Source organism: Oncorhynchus keta, chromosome 17 (assembly GCF_023373465.1).
Source record: "Oncorhynchus keta strain PuntledgeMale-10-30-2019 chromosome 17, Oket_V2, whole genome shotgun sequence".
NCBI lineage: Eukaryota > Metazoa > Chordata > Actinopteri > Salmoniformes > Salmonidae > Oncorhynchus > Oncorhynchus keta.
The window spans coordinates 24,622,378-24,647,649 of NC_068437.1; the positions used below are offsets into that span (position 1 = coordinate 24,622,378).

General features: G+C 45.2%; 1 protein-coding gene across 2 annotated transcripts in view; it reads right to left on the reverse strand.

The window, feature by feature from the left end:
- Positions 1-25,272, reverse strand: part of LOC118396680 (N-terminal EF-hand calcium-binding protein 2-like) — a 150,677-nt gene that overhangs the window by 19,570 nt on the left and 105,835 nt on the right. For both annotated transcript variants that reach the window (XM_035791024.2, XM_035791023.2), the window contains exons 6-8: positions 21,745-21,884; positions 21,175-21,302; positions 17,744-17,823 (exon numbers count right to left, since the gene is read on the reverse strand). In XM_035791024.2, coding sequence (XP_035646917.1) covers positions 17,744-17,823; positions 21,175-21,302; positions 21,745-21,884 — 348 coding nt within the window. The remainder of the gene's footprint in view (positions 1-17,743; positions 17,824-21,174; positions 21,303-21,744; positions 21,885-25,272) is intronic.

The window sequence follows — 25,272 nt, forward strand, 5'->3', positions numbered from 1 at the left end:
AAAACCTGCAGTAACTAAGGTGGTCATGAATTATACTTTTATTGCTGCTTTATTACCCATTTATTACAGTTAACAATGCAGTTCACTTCAAACTGTCAAACTATCCCCCTATTTGTTTATAGAACAGATATTTTATGTAATGAAGGAAATGCTTGCTTTCTATTGCTTGCTTTCAAGCAGAAATCTCTCTTGAATACTGTGAGACGCTATATCGCTTAGCTAGATAATATACTCACAGATCTGTAAAATGTTACACTGCAGAGAGGGTAGCTATCACATAGTATAATGTGGAACGGCCTTAGATAACATTTAATATAGAATCACAGAGATTTTAATCAGGGATGAGCATCTCTGACTGCAGGAAAATGTCAAGCCCAGAAAAACCCATCACTGTATTACAGAGCTATATTTACAATCACATATTAAAGGAAAATAACACCCCAAAACGATATTTTGGTATTTGTTTCATTAGTCCATTGATAACATAGTGCCAAAATGTTTTGAATGTCAGCAATCAAGTTTTCAAAATGTATAACTTTCAAAATACGGAAAGACAGCATCCTACCGGCTGTATTTCTGTATTTAGAAAGTTATATATCTTGAAAACTTGATGACATACAAAACATTTTGGGACTATATCAACAACAGACTAATGAAACAAAAACCAAAATATCGTTTTTGGGTTCAGTTGCACACACTGAATGCCCTGATTTCTATAGTTATGTCTGATCTAGTCATTGTATATCATCTGCAGGATGATTTTAACCAGAGGTGACCTCAAGCCCATCCCAGATGTGTGAAGGATCCTTGTCAATCAGAGCTCTTGTTGTCTGTAGAATGCTGTAGAGTTCTCACCTGCTGGTGCAGGAAGCATCATTTCCTTTCCCCGTTGTGTCATTATAAATGCCTCAATCACAAGTAAGTTATGGACTGCAACTATTGAAAACTCATGTAAAATTCACATTCTGTGGTGTCTCTCATCTATCCGATGGGAGTGGAGTGAAACACTATTGTACAGCAGTTTCCTTCCGACAAATGTCTTACTGAGTGTACATTGGTGCATAATGATGAACAGACAACGCAGATGTGTCTGAATGTGGGTTGAGACCCTGGATTATCTTTCATACAGCACCAGATACTGTACAGATGAAGGATCTTAATTTGAGCCAGTCTGCTATATTACAGTAGAAAAATAATCCTGCAGCAACAGGAAGTGTGAATTATGATGAGGATTATAATTAAGGCTGCAATATGTAATGACCTGACCAAATTCACATAGACATGTGAGTTATAGACCTGTCATTCTCGATGAAAGCAAGTTTAAGAAGCAGCAGATCTGTTCTATGTGCTCTATTTCTATGCATCTCGTTCTTAAGTTTCTTTTTTGTATCTTTTACTTCTGGTTTTATACACCAGCTTCAAAAAGGTGAAAATACAATATTTTTGGTTATTGAAAATATACTACAAGTTTGTATTTTCCTGCCGTGCAGGAAAACTCTCAGCATCAAAATAGTGATCAAATTAGGATCCTTCATCTGTAGCAATATGAGGGCTGCTGGAGAAAGAAAGTATGCTGGTGCTCCAGTTGCCACGGTGATTGAGGCATTTATAATGACACAACGGGGAAAGGAAATTATGCTTCCTGCACCAGCAGGCGAGCACTCTACAGCATTCTACAGCACTCTACAGCACTCTACAGCATTCTACAGCATTCTACAGACAACAAGAGCTCTGATGACAAGGATCCTTCACACATCTGGGATGGGCTTGAGGTCACCTCTGGTTAATAAAATCATCCTGCTGAAAATATACAATGACTAGATCAGACATAACTATAGCAATCAGGGCATTCAGTGTGTGCAAATAAGTCACATTGTATGGGACTAACAAATTTAAAGCATATGCCTGGTTTAAAGGAGAAATCCAGAAAAGTACATTCAGGACTAGAATCACAGACAGAGATAGCATGGCCATAGCTGAGGGGACTACTACTTTGATCTCGTGAGGCAGAAGACAACTCAATTTGTGCAATGCATGTTAGTCATAACGGCTTCCAGTGTACAAGATTCTCACTCTGTTCGAAACCCTTTTGTGATACATTTTTTCCACATCCATACATTTGTACAGCCCCTCTCCCATAACATGGATAATAAGCACTTGTTGCAAACAGCGCAGCCCGCTGCGAATAAATATTTTCTGTGAGGGAACGTTTGTCTGATTCCACCAAATCCATCCCGCCAGACGTGCGGTACAGTTGACTGTTCCAGGTTCGTTCCTTGCCCTGTGACTAAGAAAGTCTGCCTAGGAAGACCTACAAATCCTCCCTTTAGGAATCTTCACTGGGATCTGACAGTGCCTTCCTTGTTCTCTCAGGGGCGCTTCATCGAGCATGGAATAAAACTGTTCAGCTATTCTTAGCTGCTGCAATAAGAACTTGCCTGCCTGCCAGATACAACAGAATAATTAACTGGAGACTCCATTAGTCTACCATGCTCACTGCATACAAGACATGGGCAACGGAGAGAGACAAAGAGCGGAGTGAGTGAGAGAGGAGAGAGAGAGAGACAGACAGACAGACAGACAGACAGACAGACAGACAGACAGACAGACAGACAGACAGATAAAGCCTGTGGGAATGAGTGAGGGAAGACAGCGTGGAGAAGGGGAGAGGGCATGAGGGAGAAGAAGAGTGCAAGGGAGAGAGGGAGGGATGAGTGAAAGAAATAGCAAGACATATTTCAATAGTTTGGATGTCAGGGCTCTATAATTGCTTTCTTTGTCTCTTTCTTTCGCTCACCCTCGCTCTCTTCTCTCATCCCTTCCCGTCCCACCATCATCCTATTGCGGATTGGGGGGGGGGGGGGGATTTTACATTCATAAACCATGTCGAGGGCCGTTCTAAAAGGTTGTCACTTAACCACATTGCAAACATTAAGCCTAAATCGAACCTTAAATTAGGAATTTTCATGAATATTTTTACAATATAGACAATTTGGACTTTATGGTCCTTGACCTGTTTCTTTTAAACAAACCTTTTTTTTTACATCTTCTTCGGTCAAGTTAATTACCTCATTAGCTAGCTAGCAACCTGATAACTTTACCAGTAGTATATCCGAACATTTGGGGGCACAGTAAGAATGGAAAAGGGATAGCTTCTTCAGGAGATCAATGGTCATAGTAATGAACAAATGAATGACTTATCACTTGCATGCTGTAGTCACAAACTTGACACTCTTAAAAAGGCAGTGTACAATTTTCAATGTAATGCATCACAAATTTGTGCTTTTACTTAATGTAGAAACCTAATATTCCACAAATGTCTTTGTAATTTCAATGATAAGTATTTTTATGAAGATTTTTTACATTTTTTATCATAAACAAATGTATTTACAGAGTTACAAATGAGTTTTGAGGGCACAACATGTGCTTCAGAAGTAGCTAGAATTCATATAGGCCTGGGCTGTTCAATGTCAGTGCTGGTGGGTAATAGATGGCGCCAACAGACATGGCAGCTCTGTTTCTTGCTCCTAAGCAACTATGTAGTATTTCATTTTTTGTGTGTGTTATTTCTTACATTATTAGCCCAGAATGTTTTTTGTGTTATTACATACAGCCGGAAACAACTTCTGGATATCAGAGCGGTGGTAACTCACCAGCATTACGACCATGAATAAGTTTTTCCCAAATTGGATTCTTTGTTCGCACCCGCCAGAACAATTGAACTTGTCCCAGAGTCTGCTCCAAGACGCCGCCGGTGGAGAAGAGGTATTCGGAGTGGACTTCTAATCCGACTCAGGAGGCGTGCACACCATCCACCGCTTCCGAGTATATTACTCGCTAATGTTCAGTTTCTGGACAATAAAGTAGACAAGCTCAGGACGAGGGTCCACATCCAGACAGACATCAGGGAGTAACATACTCTGTTTCACGGGATCATGGCTCTCTCCAGATATACTGTCACCTGTCCAGATAGCCAGCTTGGTTCTCAGTACATTGTGCAGGCAAGAATAAAAAACTCTCGTGGGAAAAAGAAGGGCGGTGGTGTATGTTTCATGATTAACAACTCATGGTGTGATTCTGATAACGGTCAGAAACTCAAGTCCTTTTGTTCACCCGACCTAGAATACCTTACAATCAAATGCCGACTGTAATACCTCCAAAGAGAATTCTCATTGGTTATAGTCACAGCTGTGTATATTCCCCCTCAAGCCGATACCATGACGGCCCTCAAGGAACTACACTGCAGTTTATGCAAACCACATATCCTAATGCCACATTTATTGTAGCTGAGGATTTTAACAAAGCAAATTTGAGGAAAACACTACTGAAGTTCTGTTAACACATTGACTGTAGTACTAACGCTGGGAAAAAAACTTGACCAGTGCTATTCTCTCTTCCGAGATGCCTACAAGGCCCTCCCCCGCCCTCCCTTTGGAAAATCAGTTCAAGACTCCATTTTTCTCCTCCATTCCTATAGGCAGAAACTCAAAAAGGAAGTACCCATGTTAAGGTCTATTTAATGCCGGTCTGACTAATCCGAATCCATGCTTCAAGATTGTTTTGATCACGCAGACTGAGATATGTTCTGGGTAGCCTCGGAGAATAACATTGATGTATACATGGACAAGGTGAGTGAGTTCATCAGGAAGTGTATAGGGGATGTTGTTTCAACTGTGACAATTAAAACCTACCCAAACCAGAAACCCGTGGATAGATGGCTGCATTCGCGTTAAACTGAAAGCACAAACCACTGCATTTAACCATGGCAAGGTGACTGGGAATATGGTTGAATACAAACAGTGTAGATATTTCCTCCGTAAGGCATTCAAACAGGCAAAACGTCAGTACAGAGACAAAGTGGAGTCACAATTCAACGACTCAGACACGAGATGTATGTGACAGGGTCTACAGACAATCACGGATTAAAAAGGGAAAACCAGCCATGTCGCGGACACAAACATCTTGCTTCCGGACAAGCTAAACACCTTTGCTCGCTTTGAGGATACCACAGTGCCATCAACGCGGCTCGCTCCCAAGGACTGTGGGCTCTCGTTCTCCGTAGCCCATGTGAGTAAGACATTTAAACGTGTTAAACCCTCGCAAGGCTGCAGGCCAAGATGGAATCCCTTTTTGCGTTCACAGAGCATGCGCAGACCAGCTGGCTGGGGTGTTTACGGACATAATCAATCTTTATCTATCCCAGTCTGCTGTCCCCACTTGCTTCAATATGTCCACCATTATTCCTGTACCCAAGAAAGCAAAGGTAACTGAACGAAATGACTATCGCCCCGTAGCACTCACTTCTACCATCATGAAGTGCTTTGAGAGGCTATTTAAGGATCATATCACCTCTACCTTACCTGACACCCTAGACCCACTTCAATTTGCTTACCGCCCCAATAGATCCACAGACGATGCAATCGCCATTGCACTGCACACTGCCCTATCACATCTGGACAGGAGGAATACTTATATAAGAATGCTGTTCATTGACTATAGCTCAGCCTTCAACAGCATTCAAGCTCGGGGCCCTGAGTCAACTGGGTCCTGGACTTCCTGACGGGCAACCCCCAGGTGGTGAAGGTAGGAAACAACACCTCCACTTCACTGATTCTCAACACAGGGGCCCCACAAGGGTGTGTGCTCAGCCCCCTGTTGTACTCCCTGTTCACCCATGACTGGCACGCACGCATCCAACTCAATCATCAAGTTTGCAGATGACACAACAGTAGTAGGCCTGATTACCAACAATGAAGAGACAGCTTACAAGGATGAGGTGAAGGCCCTGGTAGAGTGGTGCCAGGAAAATAACCTCTCCATCAATGTCAACAAAATGAAGGAGCTGATCGTGGACTTCAGGAGACAGCATAGGGAGCACACTCCCATCCGCATTGACGGGACCACAGTTGAGAAGGTGAAAAGCTTCAAGTTCCTCGGCGTACACATCACTGACGATCTGAAATTGTCCACATACAAAGACAGTGTGGTGAAGAAGGCGTAACAACATCAGGAGGCTGAAGAAACTTGGCTTGGCCACTAAGACCCTCACAAACTTTTACAGATGCACAGTTGAGCACATCTTGTCGGCCTGGTATGGCAACTGCCCCACCCGCAACTGCAGGGCTCTCCAGAGGGTGGTATTTTCTGTCCAAAGCATCACCGGGGGCACACTGCCTGCCCTCCAGGACACCTACGGCCCGATGTCACAGGAAGGCCAAAAAGATCATCAACCTCCCGGGGCACGGCCTGTTCACTCCGCTATCATCCAGAAGGCGAGGTCAGTACAGGTGCATCAAAGCTGGGACTGAGAGACTGAAAAACAGATTTTATCTCAAGGCCATCAGACTGTTAAATAGCCATCACTAGCTGTCTATCACCCTAGGGCTGCTGCCCTATATACATAGACATGAAATCACTGGTCACTTTAATGATGGAACACTAGTCACTTTAACCTGTTACTCCTACCCCCTACTTTTTCGAACATTCTGTTAAAAATCGCGCAACATTTCAGCGCCCTGCTGCTCATGCCAGGAATATAGTATATGCATATGATTAGTATGTGTGGTTAGAAAACACTCAGACGTTTATAAAACTGGTTAAATCACAGCTGTGACTATAACAGAACGTGCGTTTCATCGAAAAGTGCAGGAAAATCTGATCACTGAAAATGGAAAAATATATCCATGCGCGACTTGAACCCATTGATAAAGGTGAACCACATTTAATGGGGCTGAGGTTGCAATACCTACAGCTTCCACACGTTGTCTAGAGTCTTGTCATTTGCCTACTATTTGTTTCTTGGTCAAACAGACGCAAGGCAGCTTTCCGACCGGATATTTTGCTGAGATTTACCCGGACATTATTTCCAGACGGACAGCTAAAGAATATACTTCGCCTCGTGATCAATTTGATCGCTTATTAACGTTTACTAATACCTAAAGTTGCATTACAAAAGTATTTCGAAGTGTTTTGTGAAAGTTTATCGTCAACTTTTTTAATTTAAAAAAATGACGTTACGTTATAAGACGCTATTTTTTTTAGTTTATCACACAGTCTTCATAGATTGATATCTAGGCTATGTATGGACCGATTTAATCGAAAAAAAGACCCAATAGTGATTATGGGACATCTAGGAGTGCCAACAAAGAAGATGGTCAAAGGTAATGAATGTTTTATATTTTATTTGTGCGGTTTGTGTAGCGACGACTATGCTAATTATTTTGTTTACGTCCCCTGCGGGTCTTTTGGGGTGTTACATGCTATCAGATAATAGCTTCTCATGCTTTCGCCGAAAAGTATTTTAAAAATCTGACTTGTTGCCTGGATTCACAACGAGTGTAGCTTTAATTCAATACCCTGCATGTGTATTTTAATGAACGTTTGAGTTTTAACTAGTACTATTAGCATTTAGCGTAGCGCATTTGCATTTCCAGATGTCTAGATGGGACGCCTGCGTGACACCCTAGACCCACTCCAATTTGCTTACCGCCCAAATAGGTCCACAGACGATGCAATCTCAACCACACTGCACACTGCCCTAACCCATCTGGACAAGAGAAATACCTATGTGAGAATGCTGTTCATCGACTACAGCTCAGCATTTAACACCATAGTACCCTCCAAACTCATCATCAAGCTCGAGACCCTGGGTCTCGAAACCCTCCCTGTGCAACTGGGTACTGGACCTCCTGACGGGCCGCCCCCAGGTGGTGAGGGTAGGTAACAACATCTCCACCCCGTTGATCCTCAACACTGGGGCCCCACAAGGGTGCGTTCTGAGCCCTCTCCTGTACTCCCTGTTCACCCACGACTTTGTGGCCATGCACGCCTCCAACTCAATCATCAAGTTTGCGGACAACACTACAGTGGTAGGCTTGATTACCAACAACGACGAGAAGGCCTATAGGGAGGAGGTGAGGGCCCTCGGAGTGTGGTGTCAGGAAAATAACCTCACACTCAACGTCAACAAAACTAAGGAGATGATTGTGGACTTCAGGAAACAGCAGAGGGAGCACCCCCCTATCCACATCGATGGGAAAAGGCCATCAGACTGTTAAACAGCCACCACTAACATTGAGTGGCTGCTGCCAACACACCGACTCAACTCCAGCCACTTTAATAATGGGAATGGATGGAAATTGATGTAAAATATATCACTAGCCACTTTAAACAATGCTAGTTAATATAATGTTTACATACCCTACATTACTCATATCATATGTATATACTGTACTCTATATCATCTACTGCATCTTTATGTAATACATGTATCACTAGTCACTTTAAACTATGGCACTTTGTTTACATACCCTACATTACTCATCTCATATGTATATACTGTACTCGATACCATCTACTGCATCTTGCCTATGCCGTTCTGTACCATCACTCATTCATATATCTTTATGTACATATTCTTTATCCCTTTACACTTGTGTGTTTAAGGTAGTAGTTTTGGAATTGTTAGGTTAGATTACTCGTTGGTTATTACTGCATTGTCGGAACTAGAAGCACAAGCATTTCGCTACACTCGCATTAACATCTGCTATCCATGTGTATGTGACAAATACATTTGATTTGATTTGATTTTTTATTTGGTAGCATTACCTTTAAATTGTTTAACTTGGGTCAAACGTTTCGGGTAGCATTCCTCAAGCTTCCCACAATAAGTTGGGTGAATAGGGCTATCTTCTATATACCACCGCTACCTTGTCACAACACAACTGATTGGCTCAAACTCATTAAGAAGGAAAAAAATTCCACTATTTTTTTTTTAACAACTGTTAATTGAAATGCATTCCATGAAGCTGGTTGAGAGAATGCCAAGATGGTGCAAATCTGTCATCAAGGCAAAGGGTGGCCACTTTGAAGAATCTCAAATATAAAATGTTTTGATTTGTTTCACACTTTTTTGGTTACAAATGATTCCATATGTGTTATTTCATAGTTTTGATGTCTTCATTATTATTCTACAATGTAATGGAATGAGTAGGTGTGTCCAAACTTTTGACTGGTACTGTAATAATACAATTACATTTATATTTACATTAAAAACCAAAGTCTATGAGAATTCCAGTCCTTCCAATAAATGTTATACCCCTTGATCTTCAATAATATTGTTTTGCCTTAGCATAACCCCAAATCTAAGGACTTATTAGCCAGAACAACTCTGTTGTTTATGATTTTTTTGTCTTGGAGGACTGATTGGGCTCATTGATTCGAGATGAAAAATAAATGCTGCGCTCATGGAATGGCATGCTTTGAGTGCTACTGAAAAGTGCTATTTCCATGTAAAAATGAATGTCATATGCTGCATTTGCTATTGGTCTCTTGTTCACCTGTTTGTTGATGACACTTTGATATATTGGTAATATACAGCTGTTTAAAGGGCAAATCCACAGATGAAACAATAACTAAATGGACGCCCCGCTACTGTTTTGGTAAATGCTGAGGCCTGGAGAAACGTAACCACGCTCAGATAGATAGACAGAGCTATGGATGCAAGGACGGACCATCCATTATATCAAAATGATTGTTTTAACTATGCTATAGGCTATCAAATGTACAATGTTTACAAACATTGGGGGAAAACAAGCTTATATTTTTGGTTCTCATGGAGTGTAACAGTTGAACTTAGCTCATGAGGCATTTATAAGTTATATTCTTCAAGGATGCTGATAATATATATATTTATATATATATCAATTGATTCTTGAAGAATATTTATATATAATTTAGAAGTCCAAAAATGGATGTAGCAACTACAGATTGCCCCTTTAAGTCCAAAAAATATCTAGTTAACAGAAGAAAGGAAGACAAAATAAGGACAAAAGAAGGACAGAAGAAAAAGGAAAAGAAAGAGGACAACAAAGTGAAACAGTCAGCACTTCTATTGCAACTTCGTATTTCGTCGTCCTAACGTAGTCTACACTGCTATCTGCCCAGCAGCTAGCCAGCTAGCAAACGTCCACCGTCTACCGAATAGCAGCACTGTAGAAACTATTACACTCAACTGAACAACTTGATTAGTGTAGTGTTAGCTAGCTACATAGTTGTCTTTGCTGTCTTCGTATCCAAGATAATTGTGTAGTTTAGAGCGTGTAGTCTTAGAGTGATTATCTTAATTTACCGAGGTTAGCTAGCCAGCTATTTGTCGTCCTTAACGTAGGAGACACTGCTAGCTAGCCAACAGCTAGCCAACGTCTACTGAATAGAACTTCCGCACTCAACAACCCGGTCGCATTCCGCTTCGCTCCACAGGTAGTATCACATTTTCATTTCATTTCATTACAGCACAGCGGTTTGATTTGTTTGATCGTAGCTAGCTACATAGCTAGCTACATAGCCGTCTGTGTATCAAAGATAATTGTGTAGTCTAGAGCGATTTTCTAGGTTAGCTAGCCAGCTATTGTCGTTCTTTTAACGCAACGTAACGTAATCAACACTGCTAGCTAGCCAGCTAGCCCCCGAATAGCAGCACTGTAGAAACTATTACACTCAACGGAACGACTTGATTAGTGTAGTGTCAACAACGCAGCCACTGCCAGCTAGCCTACAAAGTCAACAACGCAGCCACTGCCAGCTAGCCTACTTCAGCAGTACTGTATCATTTTAATCATTTTAGTCAATAAGATTCTTGCTACGTAAGCTTAACTTTCTGAACATTCGAGACGTGTAGTCCACTTGTCATTCCAATCTCCTTGCATTAGCGTAGCCTCTTCTGTAGCCTGTCAACTATGTGTCTGTCTATCCCTGTTCTCTCCTCTCTGCACAGACCATACAAACGCTCCACACCGCGTGGCCGCGGGCCACCCTAATCTGGTGGTCCCAGCGCGCACGACCCACGTGGAGTTCCAGGTCTCCGGTAGCCTCTGGAACTGCCGATCTGCGGCCAACAAGGCAGAGTTCATCTCAGCCTATGCCTCCCTCCAGTCCCTCGACTTCTTGGCACTGACGGAAACATGGATCACCACAGATAACACTGCTACTCCTACTGCTCTCTCTTCGTCCGCCCACGTGTTCTCGCACACCCCGAGAGCTTCTGGTCAGCGGGGTGGTGGCACCGGGATCCTCATCTCTCCCAAGTGGTCATTCTCTCTTTCTCCCCTTACCCATCTGTCTATCGCCTCCTTTGAATTTCATGCTGTCACAGTTACCAGCCCTTTCAAGCTTAACATCCTTATCATTTATCGCCCTCCAGGTCCCCTCGGAGAGTTCATCAATGAGCTTGATGCCTTGATAAGCTCCTTTCCTGAGGACGGCTCACCTCTCACAGTTCTGGGCGACTTTAACCTCCCCACATCTACCTTTGACTCATTCCTCTCTGCCTCCTTCTTTCCACTCCTCTCCTCTTTTGACCTCATCCTCTCACCTTCCCCCCCTACTCACAAGGCAGGCAATACGCTCAACCTCATCTTTACTAGATGCTGTTCTTCCACTAACCTCATTGCAACTCCCCTCCAAGTCTCCGACCACTACCTTGTATCCTTTTCCCTCTCGCTCTCATCCAACACTTCCCACACTGCCCCTACTCGGATGGTATCGCGCCGTCCCAACCTTCGCTCTCTCTCCCCGCTACTCTCTCCTCTTCCATCCTATCATCTCTTCCCTCTGCTCAAACCTTCTCCAACCTATCTCCTGATTCTGCCTCCTCAACCCTCCTCTCCTCCCTTTCTGCATCCTTTGACTCTCTATGTCCCCTATCCTCCAGGCCGGCTCGGTCCTCCCTCCCGCTCCGTGGCTCGACGACTCATTGCGAGCTCACAGAACAGGGCTCCGGGCAGCCGAGCAGAAATGGAGGAAAACTCGCCTCCCTGCGGACCTGGCATCCTTTCACTCCCTCCTCTCTACATTTTCCTCCTCTGTCTCTGCTGCTAAAGCCACTTTCTACCACTCTAAATTCCAAGCATCTGCCTCTAACCCTAGGAAGCTCTTTGCCACCTTCTCCTCCCTCCTGAATCCTCCTCCCCTCCCCCTCCTCCTCTCTGCAGATGACTTCGTCAACCATTTTGAAAAGAAGGTCGACGACATCCGATCCTCGCTTGCTAAGTCAAACGACACCGCTGGTTCTGCTCACACTGCCCTACCCTGTGCTCTGACCTCTTTCTCCCCTCTCTCTCCAGATGAAATCTCGCGTCTTGTGACGGCCGGCCGCCCAACAACCTGCCCGCTTGACCCTATCCCCTCCTCTCTTCTCCAGACCATTTCCGGAGACCTTCTCCCTTACCTCACCTCGCTCATCAACTCATCCCTGACCGCTGGCTACGTCCCTTCCGTCTTCAAGAGAGCGAGAGTTGCACCCCTTCTGAAAAAACCTACACTCGATCCCTCCGATGTCATCAACTACAGACCAGTATCCCTTCTTTCTTTTCTCTCCAAAACTCTTGAACGTGCCGTCCTTGGCCAGCTCTCCCGCTATCTCTCTCAGAATGACCTTCTTGATCCAAATCAGTCAGGTTTCAAGACTAGTCATTCAACTGAGAGTGCTCTTCTCTGTATCACGGAGGCGCTCCGCACTGCTAAAGCTAACTCTCTCTCCTCTGCTCTCATCCTTCTAGACCTATCGGCTGCCTTCGATACTGTGAACCATCAGATCCTCCTCTCCACCCTCTCCGAGTTGGGCATCTCCGGCGCGGCCCACGCTTGGATTGCGTCCTACCTGACAGGTCGCTCCTACCAGGTGGCGTGGCGAGAATCTGTCTCCTCACCACGCGCTCTCACCACTGGTGTCCCCCAGGGCTCTGTTCTAGGCCCTCTCCTATTCTCGCTATACACCAAGTCACTTGGCTCTGTCATAACCTCACATGGTCTCTCCTATCATTGCTATGCAGACGACACACAATTAATCTTCTCCTTTCCCCCTTCTGATGACCAGGTGGCGAATCGCATCTCTGCATGTCTGGCAGACATATCAGTGTGGAGCTGAACCTCGGCAAGACGGAGCTGCTCTTCCTCCCGGGGAAGGACTGCCCGTTCCATGATCTCGCCATCACGGTTGACAACTCCATTGTGTCCTCCTCCCAGAGCGCTAAGAACCTTGGCGTGATCCTGGACAACACCCTGTCGTTCTCAACTAACATCAAGGCGGTGGCCCGTTCCTGTAGGTTCATGTTCTACAACATCCGCAGAGTACGACCCTGCCTCACACAGGAAGCGGCGCAGGTCCTAATCCAGGCACTTGTCATCTCCCGTCTGGATTACTGCAACTCGCTGTTGGCTGGGCTCCCTGCCTGTGCCATTAAACCCCTACAACTCATCCAGAACGCCGCAGCCCGTCTGGTGTTCAACCTTCCCAAGTTCTCTCACGTCACCCCGCTCCTCCACTCTCTCCACTGGCTTCCAGTTGAAGCTCGCATCCGCTACAAGACCATGGTGCTTGCCTACGGAGCTGTGAGGGGAACGGCACCTCAGTACCTCCAGGCTCTGATCAGGCCCTACACCCAAACAAGGGCACTGCGTTCATCCACCTCTGGCCTGCTCGCCTCCCTACCACTAAGGAAGTACAGTTCCCGCTCAGCCCAGTCAAAACTGTTCGCTGCTCTGGCCCCCCAATGGTGGAACAAACTCCCTCACGACGCCAGGACAGCGGAGTCAATCACCACCTTCCGGAGACACCTGAAACCCCACCTCTTTAAGGAATACCTAGGATAGGATAAGTAATCCTTCTCACCCCCTAACAGATTTAGATGCACTATTGTAAAGTGGCTGTTCCACTGGATGTCATAAGGTGAATGCACCAATTTGTAAGTCGCTCTGGATAAGAGCGTCTGCTAAATGACTTAAATGTAATGTAAAATGTAAGTCTGTCAAAACTGCGAGTTTGAGCAATTGTCCATAGGCCATGCTCATGCTCAAACTCGCACACTTAAAAAAATAATAATAATTCAACATGAATTAGATTGAGCAATAAAAGCCCCACTTTCATTCCATAGGCTGGGATCCGCACTATGCAGCTGTTGCAAGAGCGCATTTTCACTTGCTGTCCACTGGTTTCAAAAACAATGATTGACAGGCAACTTAAACTTCTTGAATTCAACCATTATTGTGTTCAAATACACATTTAGATTTGTGAACAACAACCACAATACGTAAATAGTAAAGGTGTAAATAGCTAAATGAGAGAGCAGCAGTGTGATTCACATTAATGAGCTATGGAGATATCCATAATAAGTGATATCTGTATCGCCGTAGACTACACCACTGCTGTCATCCTTACCTCCATGCGTTTATTCAAATTGGATAATCTTTGGATGCCGACAGCAGTTGCACCATTGGAAGACATAGCTTGGACTGTAGCCTACAAAAACCTATTCCTGCTATTTTCCCGCGATCCATCAAACACATTTGGTGTGTCATCATAGTGGTCTCTGACTTCTGGTCAGACTCGCTCAGGTGGAACAAACTTAAATTTGTGCCTTTTTCAATGCTGATTTGAATGTCATTGAGAAAACAGAGAAGTGTCAAAGATTTTTTTCACAAACATCCTTTCTGAATTTAAAAGTAATAGTCGAAGTTATCATCTCGTTTTTCAAAAGTATCTGTAATCTGATTACAATAATTGGTTTTGCTGGTAATGTAATGGATTACAGTTTTTTGTAATCCCTTACATAATCCGTTACTCTCCAACCCTGATCTGCTAAATATGTGTATGTGACCAATAAATTGGATTTGATTTGATTTGACGTGAGGGCTAAAAAAACTGGGACCTGGGTGGGTGAAAAAACAACAGGGAGAATCAAAACACAGAAGTGTTCAGTAAGGACCAAAATGTAACATTTTTTTCTGGCACTCCAAAATGTGATGTTGTGCAAGCTTTTTAAAGTAGGGAGCACTGGGCCTCCCGAGTGGAGCAGCATTCTAAGGCACTGCATGGCAGTGCTTGAGGCGTCACTACAGACCTGGGTTCGGGCTATGTCACAGCTGGGTGTGACTGGGAGACCCATGAGGCAGCACACAATTGTCCCAGCGTCGTCCGGGTTAGAGGAGTGATTGTCCCATCACGCTATAGCGACTCCTTGTGGCGGGCTGGGCACATGCACGCTGACACGGTCACCAGCTGTACAGTGGACACTGAAACATTGGTGCGGCTGGGTTAAGCCAGCAGTGTGTCAAGTAGGGAGTACCAGTGCTAGAGATGTTTTAATGTTGAGCCCTGCCTGGGAGGTGCAGCACAGATTGGATGTGCTGTTGGAGATACGCTAACGAGCCACCATGGGATGTGCTAGAGATTGGTTCTATCAGGGACGGCCCGCCCATTAGGCATGATTAGGCAGCCTCTTAGGGCAGCAGATTGACTAGTGTAGCATTTAACAAGCTAAATTGACCAAGATGCACCTCCAACAACACATATCACCTCACATAATTCTGCCCAAAACAATGAAAACATTATTCACCCAGTGGCATATGGGCTATTTAAGGTGAGTGGTGATGCTGCCCCATGATAAGCAGTGTCCACTTTGCCAAAGGCAGGGGCGCGAAACATTTATCTTGGCCATGCCCAGCGCACATCTCCATGGTACTGTTGGAGAGACGCAGAGCTGCGGTGCTCCACCAACGCCCAGTCAAAGTCATCTAACATAACTCATGTAGCGGCCTATACAGTAGAAATACTATATAGCCTCTGTGGCCTTTTCTGTAGCCTACAGGACGACCAAATTTATGATAACTGCATGAGACACTTTTTTACATCATGAGTATTTCTGATTAAATAGCCTAAATGGCATCCTATCAAATACAAATGTGCTTCAATGTGAATTATGAATTAACATGTTGACAAACACACCACATCCAATAAACAGGACAGGTCAAAGTAAAATGGACAATAGCCAATGGAATGACATTAGGCTACTCACAATAGCTGTCCAGGAGTTTCAATCAGTCAAATCAAATCAAAGTTTATTTGTCACGTGCACCGAATACAACAGGTGTAGAGCTTACAGTGAAATGCTTACTTACAGGCTCTAACCAATAGTGCAAAAAAGGTGTTAGGTGAACAATAGGTAAGTAAAGAAATAAAACAACAGTAAAAAGACAGGCTATATACAGTAGCGAGGCTTTAAAAGTAGCGAGGCTACATACAGACACCGGTTAGTCAGGCTGATTGAGGTAGTATGTACATGAATGTATAGTTAAAGTGACTATGCATATATGATGAACAGAGAGTAGCAGCAGCGTAAAAGCGGGGTTGGGGGGGCACACAATGCAAATAGTCTGGGTAGCAATTTGATTACCTGTTCAGGAGTCTTATGGCTTGGGGGCAAAAACTGTTGAGAAGCCTTTTTGTCCTAGACTTGGCACTCCGGTACCGCTTGTAGTAGAGAGAACTGTCTATGACTGGGGTGGGCTAAATTGTCATGATAATCAGTGATTTCAAGTTTATAGTCATCCATTTCTGAGCTGATCATGCCGAAGTTGAAAATACAAACGGCATTTTCTAAGATAACACAACATGCACAAATTTCAAAGATTTTACTGAGTTACAGTTCATATAAGGAAATCAGTCAATTTAAATACATTCGTTAGGCCTTAATCTATGGATTAAAAACAAAGGTAGGGACATGGATAAGAAAACCAGTCGGTATCTGGTGTGACCACCATTTGCCTCATGCAGCGAGACACATCTTCTTCACATAGAGTTGATCAGGCTCTTGATTGTGGCCTGTGGAATGTTGTCCATCTCTTCTTCGCTGGCTATGCAAAATTGCTGGATATTGGTGAGAACTGGAACACGCTGTTGTACATGTCGATGCAGAGCATCCCAAACATGCTCAATGGGTGACATGTCTGTTGAGTGTGCAGGCCATGGAAGAACTGGGACATTTACAGTTTCCAGGAATTGTGTACAGATCCTTGCGACATGGGGCCATGGATTATCATGCTGAAACATGAGGTGATGGCGGCAGGTGAATGGCACGACAATGGGCCTCAGGATCTTGTCACAGTATCTCTGTGCATACACGCTGTCTGCCACCTGCCCGATACAGTTGAAACCGGGATTCATCGTGACAGTGGCCAATGAAGGTGAGCATTTGCCCACTGTCGGTTACGATGCCAAACTGCAGTCAGGTCAAGACCCTTGTGCGGATGACGAGCACACAGATGAGCTTCCCTGAGATGGTTTCTGACAGTTTGTGCAGAAATTATTTGGTTGTGCATACCCACAGTTTCATCAGCTGTCTGTCTGGCTGGTCACAGACGATCCCGCAGGTGAAGAAGCAGCGTTGTGGAGGTCCTGGGCTGGCGTGGTTACACATGGTCTGTGGCTGTGAGGCCTGTTGGACGTACTGTCAAATTTTCTCAAACGATGTATGGTAGAGAAATGAATATTACATTCTCTGGCAACAGCTCTGGTGGACATTCCTGCAGTCAGCATTCCAATTGTACGCTCCCGCAAAACTTGCAATATTATTGTCATTGTGTTGTGTGACAAAACTGCACATTTTAGAGTGTCCTGTTATTGTTCCCAGCACAAGGTGCACCTGTGTAATGACCATGGTGTTTAATCAGCTTCTTGATAATCCACACCTGTCAGGTGGATGGATTATCATGGCAAAGGAGAAATGCTCACTAACGGGGATGTAAACAAATTGTGCACACAATTTGATAGAAATAAGCTTTTTATGCGAATGGAACATTTCTGGGATCTTTAATTTCAGCTCATGAAACATAGGACCAACATTTTATATGTTGCATTTATATTTTTGTTTAGTGTCATTTTTGTATTTTATTACAATACTTTTCTTACCTTGTTCTCAAGGCGTCCAATTAGCTCAGCTAGTCGGTTGATCTGTGCCTCCAGCGTCTCTTTCCTTACCTCCACCACCCCTGATAGAATAGAGTCAACACACTCCCAGCATTCAACACCTGAAGCCAACACATTCTCAGCATTCAACACATTTTATGGTACAGATCTTTTCCTCCAGAGAATATTTGAGGCAATTAAAGAGTTCCAACCAGGTCTGATAAATAGGGAATAAAATGTGTTAATCAGGAAAAATCATGACTATTCAAGGTTTGACATTGAAATATATAGCTTGTGCCTCAGCAGAGAAGAGGCCTTTATTGCTTTTCAGCTCTGTGTAGAAAGCAATAACACATTCTATCCTAACGTACTTGGCTCTTGCGATTAGCTTTGCCTTTGTGAGTCACCCTGGATAATAGTGTGTGCAGTAAAGGTCCAGCCAGGACGACAATGACAATAGAATGAAACACACTGAGAAGCCCTGTGTTAAGAGGCCTCAGTGAGGCAGAAATGAATAGGAAGGCCAATAATATTAATCCTTCCATTCTTCTCCCCTCTATGTGATGCGACATAACCAATTAATGGTGGAAAAGGGCTTTCTGCTCTTTAAAATCATCACCTCTCAAGGTGCCAAGCCAATTAGAGGATGACACTTCCCCCTGTGTTGATGAGAACAGAAGCACAGAGCTTAGAGGGGCTGTGAAATTTTGGAACCTACCAGTCATAACCATAGAGACATTTGAAGCATGCACATAGCAGGCACATTTGGTCAGTTGGGGCTGAATGGATGTCCATGCTGTTTGAGCATGCTTTCTGTCATACACAGGAGAGCAGTCATTATTCCTGACTGGCCATTCTAACAACAGGCAGCCATCTCCATGTGCAGCTGCCTTAGCATACTGTCCAACATATGGCAGTCACAGATGTTCGCAGGAACATTTTCATTCCACACACTGGTGCCTGCACACTCACACACACAAGCACAAGTACACCCTTGTCAAAATACATGGAGGAGTGTGGCTTGCCTCAGGTAACATTGAACAATGAACAATGGCTCATTTAAAAACAACATTTCTCCCATAGTGTCACATAGTCCTGCAAGGATGCAGTTCCACAAATCTGATCAGCATGAATGTTTAAATTTAGAACATTCACTGGCAAGGTATTCCCTGTTCAATGAAGAGAGAGCACAGACAGATTCTGCAACAAGAATGTTTAGTCTGCCATTATAAAAAAAGAGGGATATTGCAATATAGCAGGAACAACTGTAGGAAAAAAATATATTCATATTTATAAATATATTTGATAAAAGTGTGAGGGAAAGTCAGGAAAGAATGAGTGAGTCTAAGAGTGAGACAGAGAGAGGGGGAGGGGGCACAGGGAAGTATTGATCAATATTTTCTTCCTGATAAAATAAATGACAGGCCAGACCAAGCTGGCCCCAATCAAGGCCCTATTTCCAGCCGCTGACAGCTGTAATACTGGCTTTTATTGCCCAAACTGTCAGGTTTATGAGTGTCTGTGGGAAATGTTTAACTGGTGTCAGGCTTTAAGTAATGGACTCAAAATTGCCCCTTTCTATAGACAGTTTCTATGGTTTCCATGTCATTCGAATGTAATTCCATAAAGCATGTTAATAAATGAGAGCAGTTTGGACTGGAAGTCATTTGTGAGGCCATAGCCAGAAGCTCTAACTCTGCTTTTCAGTGGAACCACTCTCTAATTGAAATGAGGAATGGATTCAGTGGAAAAGGGATTATTTATCCCCATTGAAAAGTTCGTTTTCAGCACTTGGTCTACTCCCAAACCATTGTACACCACAATACATAATGCTTATCTACTGCATGCATGATGCATACTGATTGTGCACTCGTGGTTTATTCTGTAATTGCTCTGAATGCTGTACGTTATGCAAGCTGCTTTAAATTGATATATTCCAGAATTATCTTTGAGACAGAAGCATGAAACAGCTGAAATGTCATTGTGGTTCTGAATGAATGAAGGAATCTACAAATGAGGGTGTCTGGCATATGCACACTGGTTTTGGTAGACTGATATTGCTACTCAAACCCATAGGCCTACATGTGCTGCTTTACAGCAGCTCACTGCAGAAACAACTCTAACTGAAGTGATGGCTGCATGCAGAGTATAATGTATTTGACTTTTTGATCTGCATATCTGTGTCATTGTTACAGCCCTCCCTCCCTCCCCCCTCCCTCCCTCCCTCATCCTCTCTGTGGGAGAGCTGGAGCCGCTAGTCACATCTCCATGTTCCTGTAGATGATTGATCGAGAATGTAGAAAAAGGGGAAATAAAACACTCTGCCTGAAGAGAACAGTGCTTTTTCCATTTCCATTCTGCTTGATTAATTCTACCAGGCTTGTCTCCAAGCTAATCACAAATGCAAATGACAAATGTATGTCAGACTTCATTCAGAATTTTCTTTTTTTACATTGCATTTGGTTTAGGTGACACATGTCTACATTCTGCTTAAATGGTTTGTGTTTTAAGGGGAGAGAGAGGGTGTTAGGTGTTCTTAGGGGAGAGAGAGGGTGTTAGGTGTTCTTAGGGGAGAGAGAGGGTGTTTGGTGTTCTTAGGGGAGAGAGAGGGTGTTAGGTGTTCTTAGGGGAGAGAGAGGGTGTTTGGTGTTCTTAGGGGAGAGAGAGGGTGTTAGGTGTTCTTAGGGGAGAGAGAGGGTGTTTGGTGTTCTTAGGGGAGAGAGAGGGTGTTTGGTGTTCTTAGGGGAGAGAGAGGGTGTTTGGTGTTCTTAGGGGAGAGAGAGGGTGTTAGGTGTTCTTAGGGGAGAGAGAGGGTGTTAGGTGTTCTTAGGGGAGAGAGAGGGTGTTTGGTGTTCTTAGGGGAGAGAGAGGGTGTTTGGTGTTCTTAGGGGAGAGAGAGGGTGTTAGGTGTTCTTAGGGGAGAGAGGGTGTTTGGTGTTCTTAGGGGAGAGAGAGGGTGTTAGGTGTTCTTAGGGAGAGAGAGGGTGTTTGGTGTTCTTAGGGAGAGAGGGTGTTTGGTGTTCTTAGGGGAGAGAGAGGGTGTTTGGTGTTCTTAGGGGAGAGAGAGGGTGTTTGGTGTTCTTAGGGGAGAGAGAGGGTGTTTGGTGTTCTTAGGGGAGAGAGAGGGTGTTAGGTGTTCTTAGGGGAGAGAGAGGGTGTTTGGTGTTCTTAGGGGAGAGAGAGGGTGTTTGGTGTTCTTAGGGGAGAGAGAGGGTGTTTGGTGTTCTTAGGGGAGAGAGAGGGTGTTAGGTGTTCTTAGGGGAGAGAGATGGAGACAGAAGGTAAAGTACATCACTTAAATGAATCAGCAGATTGTAGAAGGGGCTGGATAATTGACTCCAATCCATACAAAACGTCTTTAGTGAGAGACTACATACTGTAGGCCTATGCCAGTGCACAGTATGTTTTGTGTGACACAGGCATAGAGGCCTCACCTGTAGCAGTGTTGATGTTCCTTGGGGCAGCATCCTTGGCAGCACTGACTCTGTTGTTAGGAGGGTAGTCAGGCACTGGGTTCTCATAACATTTCTCTGGAATCTGTTGACTGACCTTAGTAGGGTACCTATACAGAGGGAGTGAAAGACAGATAAACAAAGGGAGATACCTAGTCAGTTGTACAACTGAATGCATCTTCCACATTTAACCCTCTGAATCAGAAAGGTGCGGGGGGCTGCCATAATCAACATCCATGTCTTTCAGCACCTGGGGAACAGTGGGTTAACTGCCTTACTCAGAGGCAGAATGACAAATGTTTACCTTGTCAGATCGGGGATTCAATCCTGCAACCTTTAGATTACTGGCCCAATGCTCTAACCACTAGGCTACCGGCAGCCCCAGAGAGGGATGAGAGATGAACGAGAGAGAGGATGAGTGTGGATCACAGTAGACAGAGAAGGCACATTGCTAGGAACCTGAGTGATTTTCATTTGGGGTACTTCCAGGCTAAATTTCACACACATAATGACGTGACACAGCAGTGGTGTCCTCCTCACTCCACAACTCACCCTGACTGACTACAGTGCTGCTCGTCAATAGCGTCCACAGCACTCTCCACCGAGTTCAGCAGAGAATGGATCTGATTGGCTGATTCCTTCAACAGGAAGCGGGTAACAAATTGCTCCACATTGGTCCCTCGTTCATACACCTGGCGAGAGGAGAGATAGATAGAGGCGTAGGGGGGAGGAGATAGAGGATGAGAGAAGCCTTAGCACCCTTCTGCCCATCTGAACACATCAAATAAGTCCCTCTCTGCATGTCTTTCACTGCCTCTGAAAGCTTCCTTCCTGCAGAGTGCTTTTAGAACAACATTTCCCCCCCAAGGTTGAAGACAGGCACTTTCTCTAAGCTTAAGTGAAAAAATTAAATATAGGCAGTAGTCAGCTAGGATGCAGCCTTGGCCGTGCTCATCTATAGTCAGTTTAATTTCACTGGTTGAAATAGACAATATTCTTCCTGCTTTGCCATTGTGGGGAAATGGTTTGTGCTGTCAAACAAGCTTTATGTTCTTTTGGATAAACTTAATTGTCAGCTCTTGTAAGCAGACACACAATGAGATTTCTAAGATAATTAGAACACTTTGTTACATCAGACTTATAATTAATTATCACAGAAAACCGTAAACAGGCCAATAAAATAGAAAGTGAATATCGAATCCCATTATCTCAGCCAATGTCAGCTGTAGGTTCAGAAACAATTTGCATACTGGTCTGATAAGAACAAATTAGATAATGTGCTGAGACTTTTCTATGACTTTGTATTGGCATTTCTGGTGATTGCATACCAAAGAATGAACATTAATCCAAGTCTCATCATTGCTTGATAATATGAAATATAGCCTACTGTGTGACCCGAGAATCTACGAAGAGGCTGTCTGATACTTTAGAAGAGTTATAACTTTGTTCTCAAATTGCACACTATGGACATTGCTGAGCTGGTAGAGTAAAGATGCAGACAGAATGGAATCTGGGGTTGGTGCCGTGGCCATGTTTCATCAGCATCACATTTTGTTTCTCGAGGTTGTAGAGTTCAGGTTATAGTGTGACAGCAGGAAGGAGGAGGTTTAAGAGTGTGGTCATTCCTTCACCATCCTCTATCTCTGCACCCTGTCTCTGCCTCTGTCCAGTCTCTGACCCAGTCTCTGCCTCTGACCCTGGCTCTGACAATGGCTCTGACACTGGCTCTGACCCTGTCTCTGACCCTGCCTCTGACCCAGCCTCTGACCCAGCCTCTGACCTTGCCTCTGACCTTGCCTCTGACCCTGTCTCTGATACTGGCTCTGACACTGGTTCTGGCTCTGATCCTGTCTCTGACACTGGCTATGACCCAGCCTCTGACCTTGCCTCTGACCTTGCCTCTGACCCTGTCTCTGATACTGGCTCTGACATTGGTTCTGGCTCTGATCCTGTCTCTGACACTGGCTATGACACTGGCTCTGGCTCTGACCCTGTCTCTGACACTGGCTCTGACACTGGCTCTGACACTGGCTCTGACCCTGTCTCTGACACTGTCTCTGACACTGGCTCTGACCCTGTCTCTGACACTGTCTCTGACACTGGCTCTGACACTGGCTCTGACACTGGCTCTGACCCTGTCTCTGACACTGGCTCTGACACTGGCTCTGACACTGGCTCTGACCCTGTCTCTGACACTGTCTCTGACACTGGCTCTGACACTGGCTCTGACACTGGCTCTGATCCTGTCTCTGACACTGGCTCTGACCCTGTCTCTGACACTGGCTCTGACACTGGCTCTGACACTGGCTCTGACACTGGCTCTGACACTGGCTCTGTCTCTGACACTGGCTCTGACACTGGCTCTGACCCTGTTTCTGACACTGTCTCTGACACTGGCTTTGACCCTGTCTCTGACACTGGCTCTGACCCTGTCTCTGACACTGGCTCTGACACTGTCTCTGACACTGGCTCTGACACTGGCTCTGACACTGGCTCTGGCTCTGACCCTGTCTCTGACACTGGCTCTGACACTGGCTCTGACACTGATCCTGTCTCTGACACTGGCTATGACCCAGCCTCTGACCTTGCCTCTGACCTTGCCTCTGACCCTGTCTCTGATACTGGCTCTGACATTGGTTCTGGCTCTGATCCTGTCTCTGACACTGGCTATGACACTGGCTCTGGCTCTGACCCTGTCTCTGACACTGGCTCTGACACTGGCTCTGACACTGGCTCTGACCCTGTCTCTGACACTGTCTCTGACACTGGCTCTGACCCTGTCTCTGACACTGTCTCTGACACTGGCTCTGACACTGGCTCTGACACTGGCTCTGACCCTGTCTCTGACACTGGCTCTGACACTGGCTCTGACACTGGCTCTGACCCTGTCTCTGACACTTTCTCTGACACTGGCTCTGACACTGGCTCTGACACTGGCTCTGATCCTGTCTCTGACACTGGCTCTGACCCTGTCGCTGACACTGGCTCTGACACTGGCTCTGACACTGGCTCTGACACTGGCTCTGACACTGGCTCTGTCTCTGACACTGGCTCTGACACTGGCTCTGACCCTGTTTCTGACACTGTCTCTGACACTGGCTTTGACCCTGTCTCTGACACTGGCTCTGACCCTGTCTCTGACACTGGCTCTGACACTGTCTCTGACACTGGCTCTGACACTGGCTCTGACACTGGCTCTGGCTCTGACCCTGTCTCTGACACTGGCTCTGACACTGGCTCTGACACTGGCTCTGACACTGGCTCTGACCCTGTCTCTGACACTGGCTCTGTCTCTGACACTGGCTCTGACACTGGCTCTGACCCTCTGACACTGGCTCTGACACTGGCTCTGGCTCTGACCCTGTCTCTGACACTGGCTCTGACACTGGCTATGACCCTGTCTCTGACACTGGCTCTGACACTGGCTCTGACCCTGTCTCTGACACTGTCTCTGACACTGGCTCTGACACTGGCTCTGACCCTGTCTCTGACACTGGCTCTGACACTGGCTCTGACACTGGCTCTGACCCTGTCTCTGACACTGTCTCTGACACTGGCTCTGACACTGGCTCTGACACTGGCTCTGATCCTGTCTCTGACACTGGCTCTGACCCTGTCTCTGACACTGGCTCTGACACTGGCTCTGACACTGGCTCTGTCTCTGACACTGGCTCTGACACTGGCTCTGACCCTGTTTCTGACACTGTCTCTGACACTGGCTTTGACCCTGTCTCTGACACTGGCTCTGACCCTGTCTCTGACACTGGCTCTGACACTGTCTCTGACACTGGCTCTGACACTGGCTCTGACACTGGCTCTGGCTCTGATCCTGTCTCTGACACTGGCTCTGACCCTGTCTCTGACACTGTCTCTGACACTGGCTCTGACACTGGCTCTGACACTGGCTCTGACACTGGCTCTGACACTGGCTCTGTCTCTGACACTGGCTCTGACACTGGCTCTGACCCTGTTTCTGACACTGTCTCTGACACTGGCTTTGACCCTGTCTCTGACACTGGCTCTGACCCTGTCTCTGACACTGTCTCTGACACTGGCTCTGGCTCTGATCCTGTCTCTGAC